This window comes from Leishmania martiniquensis, chromosome 36 (genome assembly GCF_017916325.1).
Source record: "Leishmania martiniquensis isolate LSCM1 chromosome 36, whole genome shotgun sequence".
Taxonomy (NCBI): domain Eukaryota; phylum Euglenozoa; class Kinetoplastea; order Trypanosomatida; family Trypanosomatidae; genus Leishmania; species Leishmania martiniquensis.
Window position 1 is genome coordinate 811,671 of NC_090171.1, and position 18,522 is coordinate 830,192.

Below are 18,522 nucleotides of genomic sequence, written 5' to 3' on the forward strand. Positions count from 1 at the left end.
GGAGGTGCGCCCAGTCAGGCTTTACGGATGAAGGAGCGAAGGGGTAATCCTTCATTCTTTTCTCGTGGGTGCCACTGGTACAACGAAAACTATGCGAGTGCCTTACACGGGCCTGTGCGACAGCCGAGCTTTCTCTCTCAAACACACAGGCCCCAGGGGTCGAGCAGTTGCCTCACGGACCCTTCTTTTTCTCGTTGGAAGCGTCTTCCTCCCTGGTCCTCTTCATCTGGAAAGAGGGAAGAACAGGGGGCTGCGTAAAAAGCAGGCAGGGGAGGACATGCTTCCTGTGATGATTGCTTCTCAGCTCCATGTGCAAACAGACGCTAACAAAAAATATACGTTGACGCCCAAAACGTTTGTCAGCGACGGACGACGCCCAAAAAACCCTTTGATTTTCGCTGCTCTTCTCTCGCAGAGAGCCTTGCCGAATATTGCTTAAGAAGGGTGCCAAGCGCTTTCCTTTGCAATGTGTCCACTCTCTGCCATACAGCGGGGTGTGGCACCGCACGATAGCACCCCGGTCCCGTCGCAGGGGCGTATCGAGCCGTGCGGCGCAGCAGCAGACATGCGCTCCAGCGCGGCGCCGACTCGGTCGCCTGCGTACGGCCCCTGCCTCGACCTCGGCACGCTCGCACGCTTCCCAAGGTCGCCCTGCAGCCGGTCCCGCCATGCCGGTCGCCGCGTGGTGCGCCCCTCGCGGTGGTCCAGGCGCACCACACCGGTGCGCAGTGCGGGCCGTGCAGCAGGGGCCCGAGTCGCGCTGCCACTCCGCCCAGCATGTGCATAGTACAGGCGCGCCGGCCGTCGCACGTCGCTCCGACGCAGCGCGGCCCAGGGCCTGGCCACCGACATCCGTAGCGATGAAGCCGCTCTGGCATCTCCTCGCGACGTCGTAGGCGCTCTGGCCCCGCCAAGAGCGGAGGTGGCTTGGCATTTCGCAGGGTTAGGGGGGGGGGACTGCTTGTGCTTCTTACAGAGTGGGTCCTGGGCCATGAAGATGCAACGCTGAGGGGTCCCTGTTATCGAAAAGCGTCAAAGGCAGCATGCCCATAGTCTCTGTTACAGGATCTAGAGCCGAAAATGTCTTTGCTGCTATGGAAGGAGCCCAAATCGGGAGATTGCCGTAGACGGCATTTGGTGGGCTGCCCCGAACCTTCTCGAATGCTTTCCGCTGTGCGCGATGCGGGTGGAATGCTTTGGTCGCTATCATCACCTCTCTTGTTTCCGCCTTCCCTTAATCAGCGTTCTCGACCTTCTGGATCCCTTTCCTCGACAGCAGCAATAGCACCCAAGGGGGAATCACTGGCGAACAGACGACTACAGGCTCTGCAAATGAGAGACATGCCGCTGGATTTGCTAATATCGCAGGTTCTTAGCACCGACAATGTGCAACGAAAGGCGGCGGAGGAGGAGCTGGAGCAGCGTAGTCGTGAGGTTCCCGGTTTCGTCACCTCTCTTGCTCGCTACTGCCGATCGCTCAGTAGCGACCGGTCTGCATCAGCCGTTGCGCTGGTTGCTCTGTCCGTTCTAAAGCGTACCGTGACGGCGTCGAATCGCGCGGAGGAGCTTGAGAAGGTTGTGTCTTCGCTCCTCTCGGACCTGGGCTGTATTTCCACTCTACCTTTTTGCTCGATAAAAGCCGTTCGGCAGTGGTCATCTGCGATTTGCACAACTTTGCGGCGCCTTGCCTTCTTGGGTGATTCATCAACTGCGGCGGCAGCCGCGACTGCTGCAATCACTGCACAGCTGCTCAATGCTTTTGACCAGTACCCAAACGCTGACACCAATGGCTTGCTGCTGGTCTCGAGTTACGTGTGGCTGTTGCGAACAATGTTTGAGGAGCCGGTACCAGAGGTGATGAATGCATGGTGTGCTGAGCTGCTTCTGAGATGCGCCCCACCCCTCTTCAAAATCCTGTGCACCAGCGTGGCCGCAACGCTCAGCATGGCCTCGCCCAACTCTTCTACGCTCGTGGCAAATTTGCCGGAGGTCTACGCGCGCTGCTCTCTATTGACTCTCATTGCGCAAACCCTAGCAGCCCTCTATGAATGGCAGTTTACGTGTGGTGGACGCAAGCGCTTCCCTGCTGATCTCAAGCAGCACTTCCTTTCAGCCTATCCGCTCCTCCAGTCTTTCTTATGCATCCCATGCACGCGCTGGCTGGCCGTTTGCGTCTCCGCAACCTCGTCTTCCACCGGCGCGCTTCAATTCGCACGTGCGCAGGCGGTCAGCCTTTCTGAGGCGTCGCTGGCCGCGCTTGAGCTTGTGTCGAGTGTGCTGCAGTTGGGTGGGTGGTACAAGCGATGCGTTTCACCGCAGCTCTTGCAGGCGCTGCTGCAATCATTGGAAGCTGACGTCGCTTGCTATAAGGCTGCGCTGTGCGTCGACGGTGATGGGGAGGCGGCCAGTCTTTCCGACAACGCCGGGTGGACCGGTTGGCCACACGCGCAGAGTGGCGGCGCAGGCGGCGATGACGCCGCATCTTTCACCTGGGCAGCGGTGGTGCGCCGACGAGCCACACAGTGCTGGTCGCTCTTTCGAGATGCAGCTTTGCTGCCATTCCTCAAGGCTGGCTTAGTGGATGTCGTAGGCCACAAATGTGGGCTGCAGTACTATAAGCTGCTGCTGGCGTACGCCGCGCTTTCTTCTGCCGAAGCGGAGTTGCTGCTTCAGGACCCGAACGCATTTCTGCGACAGGAAGAGGAGCGCGAAGATGGAGTGAGGTGGACAACTCGTGACACCGTCGCACAGCTCTATGCGGACGGCATAGCGACTTTTGGACCACTTTTCCTGCACGCCTCTTTGGAAGACTTACATAAGCGGCTCTTAGCGAATATCCAAGACAGCGACAGCGAGGCGTGTGATAGTAGACCGCCTTCACTCACCTGTGATGGTACGAAAGACCTCCCACGATCTCAACTGCAGCGAGAGGCGGCCCTCTTCTTCATGGAGACGGCGCTAAAGCACCATGCGAAGCAGTTGCGCGAGTGCGGCGCAGTGGACTTCACGCCACTCTCCACGCATTTGTGGTGCAGTGATGTGACAAGCGCTTCAGCGCACCCAGTCTTGACGGCGCGGGCGCTCATGCTGCTAATCGCCGTCGTGCGGTTTACTCATGCGATGCTCGTAGCCAGCGCACCCTCCGCCTCCACAGAAACCGCCGCGGAAGCGAACACTTCAGCGGCCACGGAGAGGTTTATGGCCACTGTTGTGGCCGACAGTACCCACGCTCTGTCGGTCTTCATCACTGCCTCAAAGAATAGCCTCGCGACGCCGCCCCCATGCACCCCGTTGATCGCAGTACTCCTCTCGCGGTTTCTGCAATGCACGCTGCCTTACTGGTCCGATGTATTGCTTGCGCAGCATGCTGCTGCATGGCAGGCCTCGCTACTGGAGCTTCTGTCGCCCGCGGGAGGGCTCACTGGCGATGCACTGTACAATACGGTGGAGCAGCTGGTGGATCTGCTCAAGGTGACGCGCACCGCACAAGCAAAGGAAAGCCGATTCCTCCACGGCAGTGCGAGTGCTGCGGCTGTGAGGCTGCTTGTTCCCGACACTCTTCCAAAGGCGGTGATGGACTGCTGGCATCGCCACATCAGCGATCCTAACCTTGCGGATGTTGTGTTGGTGTTGCTGCGCCATGTGGTGCGCGACGGTGAAAGCGGTGCAGCGCTTTTGCTACCGGAGCTGCTGTGGGTCAATCGAATCTTCAGCGGCTATGCTGAGTCCACAGCAGAGCTGTGCGCTGTTCCATACTTCCTGCGTCTGCTGAAGTACCTCTTTGTCCATGCCCCCGACGAAGTGGTGAGCAGTGCTGCTGCGATGATGCTAGATAGTCTGTGTCAACTTCTATTGTGCACGGAGGAGTCGGCTATCCTTGCAGCGTCAAGCAGTTGCCTTGTCGCGTTACTGCGTCGCTGCCTTGATGTGCAGCCAGTGCAGGTACGCGTTCCCGCTGCAATCGTGGAGGCAGCCATGGCGGGTGGGCCTGTCGTTGTCGAAGGCGGCCTTTCTGGAGTGGCCGGCACTGCCGCGCTGGCAGTGGATGCCCCTCGCGCTGTCTACCCCTTTTCCACCGTCATCGTCGCTTTTGTGCTTCGCATGCTCGATGATCGCCGCGATGAGGTATCTCTAATGGAAATGGGTGACGCCCTCGTGACCATCATGCAAAGGTCTTACAGTTTCGATGAGGCGGAGCTGATCCGTATCATCAACGCCACGGCGCATCGACTTTGTGTGGTGCGCACCGACACCGTTGCGCAGCAGTTGCTGACTCCTTTAGCCACTTTGATGACGATTCATCCTGCGGCTCTGCTGCGGACGCTGGAGCAAGGTGGGATGCTTGTGGAAACGATGAGTCGCTGGCTTCCGAAAGTGGAGCACTTCTCTAATTTGCGCGCGATCGTTAATTCCTGCGAAGGGCTACTCAAGATGCTATCGTGTTTATCTCAGTCGTGGTCCCCGGCCATGCTGGTGGCAGAGGAGGCGCAGCGATTAGCGCAGCAGCTAGTGACATGCCGCTGGCGGCTGCCTGATGAGCTTATGTTGAGCGAAAAGGGTGCGCGCGCGGCGCCGCGCAAAGAAAGCCAAGAGGGCTCAGCCGCGTCACGGCGTCGCGCCATTTTATCCTCGCTCGCCTCCGGGGCGTCAGTGGAGGCGTCACTGCCGCTGTACGCTGGTGTGCTCGTCTGTGTTGGTCGCGGGCTGCTGACGTTGCTGGCGACTCCTGTTGCGGAGCTGTGTCGTGCTGTTCAAGCAGCTGACGACACCATGGCACCAGGAACTCGCATCGGTGCGAGCGGCTTTCTGTCAGACGAGGATGATGACGACAGCAAAGAACTTTTCCGTGAGGACAGTGCTGACGAAGGGGATCAGGAAGAAGATGCATGGGAGGAGGACATGAGCAGCTCCGAAGACGAGACCCGAAGCCAGCCATGGCCGTCGGGGGCTGCAGATATTACTTCACCCTCACCCAAAGACGCGACAGATCAACGCCGGTTACTGCGCTCGATGGGCGTCCAAATGCTCCCATGGATGCAGATGCACGGCGGCGAAGTGGCATCGTTTTTCACCCCGAAAGAGACCCAAATACTGATGTCCTTCTTCACCTTTTGTGCAGAGGCCGATGCGTGCCGCCCTGCCGTGGCGTGACAATGACGTCGCCTTTCTCTGGGTGCGCTTTTGAAGGGGGAAGGGAGAGCAGTGGCGAGCTCGACAAGATCCTCGATCTTTGCACCTCCAACACCCTTTTCCTAGTTATTTTTGCGTGTCCAATGTGTGACATTGATGGACGCTGCCATGTGAGCTGCGAATGCGTCCACCTGGACCTCAGCTTCCCCCTTCTCCTTTTTACATGGCATCCACCGTAACGAGTAACCGCCGCTTCGTGATCCAAAGGGAAACGGCGGCCAGCCTGAAGTAAGCGGCAGAAGATGGAGAAAAGAACTGGAAATCCAGAGCGACAGTACACATCCAAAGGCACCCAGAAAGAGGGGGAGCATGTGCGCAGAAAGAGAGGCACTTGGTCACTGTATCTCCGCATCTCTCCGCAGCGTGGCGCTGCTCCTCTGCCACGACGTGCGCTAATGGAGGATGACGATCACGTAATGCGCGGATGCCGTATTTGCCAGTACCTTTTCGTTTAGGGGGAGGGAGGCAGCAGTCCTCAGACCGCTGTTTTTTTCTCATGGCCTCCTACCTCCCCCCTCCCCCTCTTCCTTTCACGTCCTCGCTTGCGCCTGGACGCACGGGGGCGCGATTCTGTGCGTTTCTCGTTCTCTCTCCTTCTGCCCACCTTTCCCCGCGACGTCGAATCTTGGTTTATGGACTCTACGCTCACTGGTAGCGGCATAAAACAGCGGCATCGGAGCAGCGCAACACCAGCAAGTTGCCACTCGCCTCTTTTTCTCTCCTGCCGCAGCTCTTCCTCCCCCATGTACCCTGCGCTGCCGCGCTGGTCTGATGGAGGCTGCGGTAGCGGCCCCGTCGCACCATCGATTCAGCGAGTGGCTCGGGCTGCCATCCCACCCTCTGCCCAAAGCCGTGGTGCAGCGACGAACGACCGGTATGTAATCACACCGACAGTGCAGCATGCGGCACCGCCACCGGTGCAGGCCACCAAGACATCGCCCAGCGGGCGTCTGTTTGTGAACCATAATGCACAGCTCCCCGCTCAGTCTGTGACCTTGGCACCCGTTTTCTCGGTGGCGGCCTCCATTCCAGGAGCAGAGGCACTACCGGAGTCTTCGATTCATTCGCACGCTGGTGACTTGAGTCAACCCATCCGATCCGCGGATAGGATTGGGGATCACAATGGTGTCATCGCTGCTGCTTTCGCAGAGGGCCATTCAGCAGCGGCGCCTCCTCACCCCTCTGTGCCGTCCCGGCCTGCGCATGGCTTTGATCGACGGGGCCTTGCTCGCGGCAGTACCGTACACGCGCTGGTAGACACACCCCATGACTTAAAGTCTCCTCTGCCGCTTGCAATCGAGGGCGTGCAGACAGGAGAGGAGGTCATCCTCGACGTGAAGCCGGCGCGGCTGCGCAGCAGCACCAACACCACCACAAGCAGCTCACATGATGCAACGCAGCTGCTGAAGCTGCGCCGACACCTCGAAAAAGCGACAGCGGACCTACAAGCGATGTTGAACGCGAGCCGCCGACAGAAGCAGGATCACCAGCAGCAACGCGCGGAGTGGCTGATGATTCTCAGCGAATGCGAGGCTCGCCTGTGTAATGTACTATTCAGTCAGGCGAGCCGAGCACAACTCATCTATGACGAGCTCTGTGGCGCCATCAAGCGTAATCTCGGCGAGATGAAAGCTCAGGTGGCAAAAGAGCGCGTGACCGAGCAGGAGCACGCGAACAGCAAGGCGGAATGGGATATAGAGCGCTCCGCGCTCCTGCGCGATCTGGAGACTGTGAGGGCGGCGCTTGCTAGTCAGCTCAACACCAGCAGTGCCGCCCACGCCCATAAAGAAGAGGCTGACAAGCTTCGTGCGGAGCTGGAGGCGCTGCAACGAAGCACTGCGGATCAGCAGCGCAGCTTGGAGGAGAGGCTGATACAGGTACAGTCCGCGCTTCAGTCGACTGGTTCGGAGCTCAAGCGGTGCCTGCAAGAGAGGGGCCAGCACAACTACCTCGTCGCGCAGTGTCGGCTCTTCGTCCGGCACGTCTGCCAGCCTGGTTTCAGCGTCGTGAATGGGCCGTCGTTGGAGCCGGTGGAGAAAAATCGCCCTGAGCCGACAGGGTTCGTGCTGGTTCCGCTCGTGGTGCTGCTGCACGGCTACGCCCTTCTTCCCGAAAGCGACCGGCAGGCGTTGATCGACCACTACGATGCCAAGGCGAAGTCTCTCAAGTCATGATGAGCGCACGCAGTCGGTGCTGCGCTTCCTTACCGTATGCGCGCGCCTGTGTGTCCTCTTTCGCGTCCATGTACAAGAGTGCTTCAAGAAGCCATCACCACAACGAAAGCTAACAAGGCCTGCAACAAGCGCGTGCGGTTGTGTGCGAGCACGTGTACGCTGGTGGATGTGGTGCGTGTTGAGCATTCCGATAGCACGCTTGCGCCTTTTCCACCCTTTACTTTTTTACTCACCCTCTCGGCTGTTATAGCTCGAGCCAAACGCTCCCTCTCGGCCTGACACCACCTTTTCCCTTCCCTCTCTCCCTCATTCCCTCTCGCTTTCGCATGCTCATCTGAACACACACACACACCATCCATGCTCGCATCTTCTGCTGCTGCGGCTACCATTACCGCTCTGCGCAGGATCTATCAGCACTCGCCACCCACCACCTCTTATCACCTGATAACAACACAACGAAGGAAAAAAAAAACAAATTAGGCTATCCTCATCAGCGCCGGGTTCGTTGACTGGTTGCTGCAAGCGTCTTCTTTCCTCCTACTCATCCCCGAAGAAAGGCAAATCAGTCCGATAGACATCAGATAGTAAAACACAAAAATGCTCCGCTCTGCTGTGCGCCTTGCTGGCAAGGACGTCTGCTTCGGTGAAGAAGCCCGCCGCTGCATGCAGAGGGGCGTGACTCGCGCAGTTGCTGCGGTGGCGACGACGCTGGGCCCGAAGGGTCGCAATGTGATCATCGAGCAGGCTTACGGTGCGCCGAAGATCACGAAAGATGGCGTCACCGTTGCGAAGGCAATTGAATTTAAGGATCCCTTCGAGAACATGGGCGCGCAGCTGGTACGCCAGGTGTGCAACCAGACGAACGACTTGGCTGGTGACGGCACGACAACCTCTGCGGTGCTTGTGGACAGCATCTTCAGTGAGGGCCTCAAGTCTATTGCCCAGGGGACCAACCCAATCGACATGAAGCGTGGCATGGATGTCGCAGTCAAGTACGTGCAGACGAGCCTGCTGAAGCAGAGCCGCCCGATCAAGGGACAAGAGGACATTGTCCAGGTTGCCACCATCTCGGCCAACGGCGATAAGGAGATCGGCCAGATGATCGGCCAGGCGATGGACAAGGTCGGCCGCGACGGTGTTATCACGGCGCAGGACGGCAAGACGATGGCTACCGAGCTGGAGGTTGTGGAGGGCATGAAGATTGAGCGCGGCTACGTAAGCCCGTACTTCGTGACGGACGCCAAGGCGCAGAAGGCTGAGCTTGAAGACCTACACGTGCTCATATCAAAGAAGAAGATTGGCACTATCCAGACATTGCTGCCCGCCCTCAACCACGTCGTGCGCAGCGGTCGCCCGCTGCTGATCATTGCCGACGACGTGGAGAGCGAGGCGCTGACGACGCTGATCTTCAACAAGCTGCAAGGCAAACTGAAGGTGTGCTGCGTCAAGGCCCCGGGCTTTGGCGACAACAAGACTGCCATGCTGGAGGATATCGCTGTTTTTACGGGTGCTAAGGTGGTGGGGGACGAGAACACCGGCGTTGAGCTGGATGCCGAGAACTTCGACCCCTCCGTCCTCGGCTCTGTCAAAAAGGTGACCGTGACGAAGGACGACACGGTGATGCTGAACGGTGGCGGCGACGCGAGGGCAGTGCAGACCCGCCAGCAATTGCTGCGCGACCACATCGAGCATGAGACTGTCGAGTACAATCGGGAGAAGCTGCAAGAGCGCCTGGCGAAGCTGAGCGGCGGCGTGGCGGTCATCAAGGTGGGCGGCGCTAGCGAGACGGAGGTGAGCGAGAAGAAGGACCGCGTTATCGACGCTGTATGTGCCACACGTGCGGCGGTGCAGGAGGGCATCGTGGCCGGCGGTGGCACGGCTCTGCTGCGCGCCAGCAAGGAGCTGGATAAGCTACTCACCAGCCAGCACCTCACTCGCGATCAGCGCACGGGTGTGAACATCATTCGCAATGCCGTCCGCCTGCCAGCGATGAGGATTGCTGCAAACGCCGGCAGGGAGGGTGCGGTGATTGTGGAGAAGGTGCTGGAGGCTACCGAGGATAGCATGGGCTACGATGCGCAGAACGACAAGTACGTGAACATGTTCGACGCTGGCATTATCGACCCCACCCGCGTGGTGCGCGTGGCTATCAGCGATGCGACGTCTGTGGCGAGCCTGATGATGACGGCCGAAGCCGCCATCGTTCAGGCGCCAAAGGAGTCCAGGAACCAAAAGGATGGCAAGAGGTCTGTTGACGCCGAGGCAGAGGAGGACGAGGAGCTTTTCGGCAGCTACTAGAGCGCGTCACCACCCGGAGCTGAGATTTCAGCGCCCGTGGCTACCGGCTTTCTTACCTCATCTCTCGGGCAGCTGCCGCCCGCTCGCTCGAGTGAGTGGGCGCCGGCTTGTGTTTGTGTGTGTGCGTCTTCTCTGAGAGACGCTATTCGTCTCTCTTTTCGCTCACAGTTTTATTTATTTCTCTCAGATGATCAACACTCACTTTGGATGGACGGTGAGGGCGAAGACAGAAATTAGGTCACGGACGCCCGCAGTGACTCGTAAAAATGTACCTGAAGGTACAGCAACAGAAAACTGCGGTCCCCTCCCTTACCTCTATGTCGCCATCTGAGGAGCGGTGGAGCTGCGACTTGGCCTAGTGCGACGATGGCGTGGCCAGTCTTGACTCTGAAGCGCACGTGCGGCTGTGGCGAACGTGCTCGAGGTTTTTTGTGCAGTGCCTCACATGTGGGCAGGCGTGCGGTTGCCACCGGTTCGCCATGACAGCTTCGTTGAGCTTGTTTGCGACCATAGCAAAGGCGTACGCAGCGGAAGCGCTGGCAGACTTGCAGAGTCGGCCATGTCAGGCGCGAACGGCAACTGCAAGGGTCATTGGCCAAGCCACCAGTGTCCCACGCCGGGCTGGTGTCCCCTCCCCTCCCTGCCACCGCGCGGCACTGTGCGAGACGCGGAGCCAAGAGCTTCTAGGCGACAGCCGTCCCACGCTGCAGGGCACGGGTGCTGAGTTTGCGGGGCGGGCGGAGGCCATCGTCGCCCTGCTGCGCACGTGCACGTGCAGCAGTGTGCGACTGGCAGTGGCTGCGTGGAGGGCACATGGTGTACTGCCTGCTGCTCGGCCGGTGGCGTGGTATTCTCACCCCTGCCAGGGCCTCCGCACCGCCTGTACCTGTCGTGAGAACAGCCGACGCGGCTTCGTGTTCGATGTGCTGTGCGAGGCTCGCAGAGCGCTCGAGGCTGTGGGCGCGTTGTGCTCCACGCCATGATGGTGCGCACGCTGACCTGATTACGCGCATCCCACTCGGGCTGCGCGGACGTCGCCCGCCGGGTGTCCATGGCTGCCTCCCATCCCTCCTGTGCCCCACCAGGGCGCGACGGGCCACGGGTCCTCTGTGCGCACGCGCGCTGCCGAGCGGCGCCGGCGCGGTGTGTGGCATCCGGACAGAAGCGCCCCGAGGTCAAAGGGCGCGAAGCGATCCGTAGCCGTGGGCCCCGAGGGGTGCACATGTGCGGCACCTCCCACACCCGACGGGGTGTGCCGATGAGGCGCAGATGCCGGGGGCGTGGCGCTCGCGCCACGAGCCACGTCGCCCAGCCCTGCAGGCCCGAATGTGGAGAGCCCGCGCACGCCATCGCGGAGTTGCGCGGCTTGAAGCGGCTGAGGGCGAGGCGCGGCACGCAGGCAGCGCGCAGGGTCTCCGAGGGCCCTGCCCTGCGGCTGGCCAGCCTCCTTTCGGCGAGGAGGGGAGCGCTCATGCGGCATGCACCTAGGCCGCCCCCTGCTACCCCCACGACAGACGCCGCCGCCTCCGCCCTCGAGCGCGGCCCGCCTGGACGACAGCACGAAGTCCGCCCGTGCCTGTCGGGGGCTGATCGCGCAGTGCGCGTCCGAAGAGGCAGCGCGGAAGGGCAGGGAGTGCCTGCCGTGCGCATGGCGCGATGCGGCGGCAGGCGGTGCGTCCTGGGCGACCCGGATGCAGCCGTGGGACGTCAGAGGGGCGAGTGTGGGCTGCAGCTGTAGTGGGCCTACTAGTCGACGTGTTCGTGGTGCGAGGAGGACGCTGGGGGGTGAAGTATGTCAAAGGGAGTTGCCGTAGCCGCTCGTGTTGTTGCATTGCATGAAACGTTCCACCGCCGCCCTAGCGTTCTCTTCGTCCTGTCTCGGTCGCTTCTCGGAAGCGCACAAGGCCTCCGTGAATGTAGAAAAACCTGAAGGGCAGGTCGAACTGCAGAAAGCTCTTTGGCGTCGAGTGAGCAGAGGGAGGGATAGGGTGGTACCGAGGATAATGTGCGCTCCGGGGTCACCGCTCTCTTCTCTCGTTCTGTATGTTGTAATGCACGCACAGTTGTATGTGGTCTTCTTTCTCAGGAGCGTTAGCTCTGACTTGCCCAAGTGCCGCTCGGCACTCAACTTGTGGTAGGGACCGCTGCTGTGTCGTCAAGTCTCAGAGCGCTGATCGAGTAATCAAGAAAGGAGCTGTTGAAGAGTGTCACCGGGCAGGTGGTGAGAGAGACGATCTGCAAAGGCTGTAGCTCCTACCGCATGACCTTCGTATACTTCTCGAGGATCTCCCACACAAGTGCGCCACTCACGTTCTGCTCAGGGCACCAGGTAGCGTTGGGGAAGGGGAGAGGAGGAAACCACAGGTGTGAATTCAGACTGCACTGAGGGCAAAGGCACGCACTCCATCTCTTTTCGGCGGTGTGCTCTATCAATTTGGGGCCAAAATAAGGAGTCGCGGTGTCGTCGTGGTGTACGCAAGTAAGCCGACGCGCTGCAAGGGGAGGAGAAGCGAATGCGGATGGGCCCGTTGCTGCAAGGGAAGCCGTGCACGAGGAGTCACGCCTACAGCTCGCTCCTTTTCTCACCCTCCACCTCGACGAACTGCCCTCTGCTTCATGTGTTTGTCTCCATCGTTTTTTTTCTTTTTTGCTTTACAGCATTCAATCCTTTACTGACAGAAAGAAAAGAAGAAAGATAAGACGGCTTTTGCGCTTGACGTTCCGATACTCTTCATCCACCCCTCCCACACCCGCTGCACTGCACAACCCTCTCCCCGCTTCCACCTAAAGAGAACGCGCCAGCACACGTGGGGGCGGGTCTGCTGGTGACACGGAGGTGTAGCAGTGGTGGTCGACCAGAAAGCGATGGTGCGCGCAAGCCCTCGATTCTAACCCACAAGGAGTAACCCGGAGGGCACACGTGCAAGGGCTTCGGTTCTTCAATTCCTTTTTATGGCCCACGTGTGCCCTTCCCCTTTTTTTAGCCGACCGTTTCTCCCTCGTCTATCCCTTTGGCCCTTCTTCGCGCTTCGCCAGTCGGAGTGAATCCATCCGTCACGAACGCCACTGGCCAAAGGGAAGGTTGTCCATGAGCCCACAGATCGAAAAAAAATGGGTACCATCGTTCGAGCTGCGCGAGCTATGGCGCATGCTCCCTCGTGCTTCAGCACTCGCATGGGTGACCGGTACTCTTTCAAGAAGCAGAAGAAGGGGGGGCACTGCTGAAAGGCTACGGGCTAGGTACGAGAAGGTACAGCAGACTGTGCTGCGGGACGTCTTCATGGCAGCTTTGGTGCCTTTTCGTTTCGCAGGGCGCCGCCGAAAAGAGACAGAGGCCGGCATATGTCTTTTTCAAGTCACCTCCGCGCCTTCTCGTTTCGTTTCCAACGTCGCTCACACTTCACCGTCATGGTAATCCTATCATCACGCACCCGTTCTCGCGTCACACTTTTTTTCGCCTTCACTCACCCCCCTCCAAATTGCCATGGCTCGCTGGATCTTCATGTGACCGACGGGAACACACTCGCCCAACAACACAGATCACCACGCCTCTGCAGCTAAAAAGGAAAGCCACACACACATACACACACAAAAAAGCCACTAAAAGCAGAACAGCATCTTATTCATTATCTATAAGCGTCCGTCTTCCTCCCTCGCTCCCCCCCCGTTTTCTTTTCCTTCGTCTCTTTCCCTATTAGCTCCGCAGCCCCCCCCCCTCACCTCCCCTCGTCCTCCCGCGTGAACGCTTCGCACGTGCGTCGTCTTTTCGGCGGAACCGATACGGTGATAACGAGAAGAGCAGAGAAAGAAAGAAAACACACACACACAATATTGTGTTCGCCTCTTTACAGACTTTTTCCCGTTTCCTTTTTCTTTCGTTTCGCGTCGTGTGTCGTGCCGCCGTCTCCTCACCGATCTCCTTTTGGCCTTCGCCCGATTCGCCTCCTTCATCCCAAGTCTTTCCACTCTCCCACACACCTTACCCACAAAGACCCTTCATCATGCTCCGCTCTGCTGTGCGCCTTGCTGGCAAGGACGTCCGCTTCGGCGACAAGGCCCGCCGCTGCATGCAGAGGGGCGTGACTCGCGCAGTTGCTGCGGTGGCGACGACGCTGGGCCCGAAGGGTCGCAATGTGATCATCGAGCAGGCTTACGGTGCGCCGAAGATCACGAAAGATGGCGTCACCGTTGCGAAGGCAATTGAATTTAAGGATCCCTTCGAGAACATGGGCGCGCAGCTGGTACGCCAGGTGTGCAACAAGACGAACGACTTGGCTGGTGACGGCACGACAACCTCTGCGGTGCTTGTGGACAGCATCTTCAGTGAGGGCCTCAAGTCTATTGCCCAGGGGACCAACCCAATCGACATGAAGCGTGGCATGGACCGTGCTGTTGATGTGATCCTGAAGAGTGTCGCGAAGCAGAGCCGCCCGATCAAGGGACAAGAGGACATTGTCCAGGTTGCCACCATCTCGGCCAACGGCGATAAGGAGATCGGCCAGATGATCGGCCAGGCGATGGACAAGGTCGGCCGCGACGGTGTTATCACGGCGCAGGACGGCAAGACGATGGCTACCGAGCTGGAGGTTGTGGAGGGCATGAGCGTGGACCGCGGCTACGTAAGCCCGTACTTCGTGACGGACGCCAAGGCGCAGAAGGCTGAGCTCGAGGATGCGCTGGTGCTGGTGAGCGCCAAGAAGATCCAGAACATTCACAGCCTGCTGCCCGCCCTCAACCACGTCGTGCGCAGCGGTCGCCCGCTGCTGATCATTGCCGACGACGTGGAGAGCGAGGCGCTGACGACGCTGATCTTCAACAAGCTGCAAGGCAAACTGAAGGTGTGCTGCGTCAAGGCCCCGGGCTTTGGCGACAACAAGACTGCCATGCTCCAGGATATGTCCATCTTCACTGGCGCGCAGCTGCTCGGCGATGAGGGCACCGGCGTTGAGCTGGATGCCGAGAACTTCGACCCCTCCGTCCTCGGCTCTGTCAAAAAGGTGACCGTGACGAAGGACGACACGGTGATGCTGAACGGTGGCGGCGACGCGGGGGCAGTGCAGGACCGCGCCGACCTCCTCCGAGAGCTCATCAAGAACGAGACGAGCGACTACAACCGTGACAAGCTGAAGGAGCGCCTGGCGAAGCTGAGTGGCGGCGTGGCGGTCATCAAGGTGGGCGGCGGATCGGAGGTGGAGGTGAACGAGAAGAAGGACCGCATCGAGGATGCGTTGTGCTCCACACGTGCGGCGGTGCAGGAGGGCATCGTGGCCGGCGGTGGCACGGCTCTGCTGCGCGCCAGCAAGGAGCTTGAGGCTCTCGCCAACGATTCTTCGCTTACTCGCGATCAGCGCACGGGTGTGAACATCATTCGCAATGCCGTCCGCCTGCCAGCGATGAGGATTGCTGCAAACGCCGGCAGGGAGGGTGCGGTGATTGTGGAGAAGGTGCTGGAGGCTACCGAGGATAGCATGGGCTACGATGCGCAGAACGACAAGTACGTGAACATGTTCGACGCTGGCATTATCGACCCCACCCGCGTGGTGCGCGTGGCTATCAGCGATGCGACGTCTGTGGCGAGCCTGATGATGACGGCCGAAGCCGCCATCGTCGAGGCTCCCAAGGAGGAGGCAGGTACTACACAGATGGGGGACATGGGTGGTATGGGCGGCATGGGTGGCATGGGCGGCATGGGCTTCTAAGCGCCCTAATTTTGGGGGTCCTCCGTGGTATTTTCGCTACGCGACGCTGTGCATGCGGCGCGCGTATTTCTGCCGCGACTGTTGACGGGTAGCGGTAGGGCCCGGGTATCCCTTAGCCAGCGTGGTGGTGCCCACGGTGATGGCGAGGGGATAGGGGCCCCAGTTTTTTCTTTTACGCGCGCGCGGGCGCCCGCATCACTGCGCGCGTGAAACGGCCATGCGTGAGTCTTTCAGACTGGGACGTGGCGGCGAGAGAAAAGGCGGACGGTGAGCCAACCGAAAAATGCGCAAACAGACGGCTGAGGGGGGAGAGAAGCCACGAAAAGGGCGCCATGAAAGGAGCGGAGATACACACGTATGCATATATGTGTGTACAGATATATGCTTGCATGCACTGAATGTGTGCAAGATGGTGAATGCGGAGGAGTACCTCGTTGTGCATAAGCGCAGCGTCCTGAATGAGGGACATGAGCGCTCCGAGACGCAGCGCCGACGGACTGGGGCGCGGTGATGGAGGGGCAGCGTGAAATAGATGGTGGGATCGGTCAGCGGTCACCATTTTGCGGCGGCGATGCGAAGGGGTATCTTTCTACGGTTTCGCACACCCTCTCCGTTGGGCTTCTCGCCTATTCTCATCTGTCCTTTTTCTCCTCCCGCCTGAATCGCGCAGGCCCGCACAGTTTTCTTCTTCCCTTTGCGCCATTGTGCGTCTTTCCCCCTTCTCTTGGCTGCATGTGTGACTCTCCATCTTTTTTCTCACGACCGCCTTGGGTCGCGAGGGGCAGAGAAGCGGCCCGTGGAAGTCAAGTGAAGGGGAGGGAAACTGGCGGCGGGGAAGGGAGGTGGATAAGACGGAAGGAGCGTAGCCATGAAGGCCGGATAGTCTTGTAGTTGCGGTGTAAACGCCACGAGCACCTCTCCACCCCGGGGCTCTTGTAGCACTACCACCGCTCCTCTCCTGGTTCACCGCGTCTGTCTGAAGGACTCCTGCCGCTGCTCGAGAGTTAGGGTGACGGCCCCATGAAGCGAGTAAAAAAAGTGAAGTGGCAGTGCCCTTTCTAAGGGCCAACCCCCCCCTCCCTCTCCCTCTCCTGCGTAGGCATGTGCGTCCTGTCTTCCGTGCTGTTGTGTGGCGTTTTCTTTCTCGGCTCTTTTCTGCCGCTTCTCCTTTCACAAGTCTTATACTCTCTTCACACACACACAGACAGACAGACAGATACGACACCTCTCTGATCAGCTCTCTCTTTCCCTGAGCCTACGTCCTCTATCATCTCTGCTTCACCCCCACCCCTTTCTCGCTCTGAGTCTATTTTGTTGTAACCTTCTGCCGACCGTCTCGCTGGAGGGGAGGGTCGCTGCTTGCGTGGCCACGAAAAAGGTACGAGGGAAGAGGAGGAGTAAGAGGTGTGCGTACGTGTAAGCGAGAGATGTGCAGATCACGTTAAAGTGAGTTTGGGTGCGTGACTCGAAGCACCGCATATAATGCTTTCACCCCAGCGTGCGCCACCCTCTTCCCTTACCTCCCCTGGTTTCGTTTCCATTGTGTCTACTAAAGTTACTCTCATGGCGCGGTGCTCGTAAGGCAAGTAGTGGGAGCCGCCGCGGCAGACGCATCCACCAACTCACCCGCGCTAGACACGCTTTCCGTGCAGCAGGGCGCGTCCATCTCCCCGTCCGTCCCCCTTTCCCTAAATGCGCGACAGTACCTGTGTACGCATCATCCACAGAAATCTCTCCCTCTCTTTTTCTTCATGTCTTTCGTGTTCCCCCCTTCCCCCCCTCCCCCCTTTCTCCCCCTCTCCCCCTTAGGTGCCGTTTGAATATTTGGTGACGATCTCTTCTCCTTTTCAGTGCATAAGTGTGCAGTGTTTTTTCTATTTGCGCAGCATGCGCACAGGCGTCTGTGTGCGCGTCTGTGCCGTTGACATCGCCGCCAAGGGCGAATGGCGGCTGCACACGTATTCAATATCAGCACAAGCGAGCATCCGACACGAAAAAGAGGAAAAGGCACTTGCACATGCACACATCTCGTCACGCACACACTTTCACACAGGGGGATGAGTCGCATGCTTTGGGATGCCAAGTGAACGAAGAAGAAAAAGGCACAAGCAAAGAGAATGACTTTACAGCCTACACGCTAGAAACGCCCGCACACCGCGTAGCTGTACAAAACTGGGCTCGTGGTGAGCGTGCGCAGGATTCGCTCATTGTTATCCCTCGTGGCGTGTTTCGCACGTACTCCCTCCCCCTCTCTCTGTCTCCGTTTTCATGACGTCCGCGTTCACATGTGTCCTTTGATGAGAAAGGTGCGAGGTGCTTCGCGCTCGTCTTGCTCTTTTTTCGTTTGTATGTTTTCTTTTGAGATTGACGTCCATCTTTTTCTTTTGTGTTCTTTCGCAGTTTTTTGTTTCTTGTCGTGTTGGACCCCTTCCACCCCCTCACGCCTCCCGCTCTCCCATGGGCCACAATTTCGGTAACATGCACAAACATGCCGAGACAGGCAGGGTGTAAGAAAGTGAGAGAGAAAGGGAAGGCGATGGTGATAGTGGCGGTCGAGGACAGCGGAGCAACGCAAGCGCTGCAGCTAAGTAAGAAAGCAGAGAATAAGAAGAAAAGAAAACGAAGAAGCCTCCATCATACGCAGCATTACCCACACACCGCATCTCAGTGTGTGGGTATATATATATATCTGTGTGTGTATGTGTTTCTGTTTAACAGACAGAGAGAGACGAAAGACGCTATCCATGAAAGAGGGTCGAAGTCAAGATGAGTCGCAGAGCAAAGGCTCTTCTCTCTTCGTTTTTTTCCCTTTGTTTGGATGCGTTCGCTTCTCTCTCGTGCCACATTTCGCTTTCGGGCAATACACATCTGCAAGTCAAACAGGGCGGCTGCGACGGCGGCCAAGGAACGCTGGTATGTGCGTGATTTCAAGCCTCCTCCATCGAAACGTTTTCCTGGGGCGTAGCAGGCTTCCTGGCGAGCGAAATATCTGGCGCCTATCACGCTACATACAAGGGCACTGTTCTACTGTGCATGAACTCGGGCAAAGCTGTACTGCACTCCCTCCACGCTCTCAGGATCGTTACTTTTGTCAGCAACCATGCACCTTCTCCCTCCACGTTGCCCCTCTTACCCGCCCGCTCCGCTCTCCTTTTTGCTGA

The 18,522-nt window shown here is 58.9% G+C and overlaps 2 protein-coding genes across 2 annotated transcripts; both read left to right on the top strand.

Moving 5' to 3' along the window:
- Positions 1–1,332: 1,332 nt before the first annotated feature.
- On the top strand, positions 1,333–5,151 carry LSCM1_00207 (uncharacterized protein; the record flags this gene model as incomplete). Its single annotated transcript, XM_067317860.1, has 1 exon — positions 1,333–5,151. The coding sequence occupies one exon, from the start codon at positions 1,333–1,335 to the stop codon at positions 5,149–5,151; it is 3,819 nt and encodes a 1,272-aa protein (XP_067173965.1).
- A 782-nt stretch (positions 5,152–5,933) lies between these two features.
- On the top strand, positions 5,934–7,364 carry LSCM1_00208 (uncharacterized protein; the record flags this gene model as incomplete). Its single annotated transcript, XM_067317861.1, has 1 exon — positions 5,934–7,364. The coding sequence occupies one exon, from the start codon at positions 5,934–5,936 to the stop codon at positions 7,362–7,364; it is 1,431 nt and encodes a 476-aa protein (XP_067173966.1).
- Between the last annotated feature and the right edge of the window lie 11,158 nt (positions 7,365–18,522).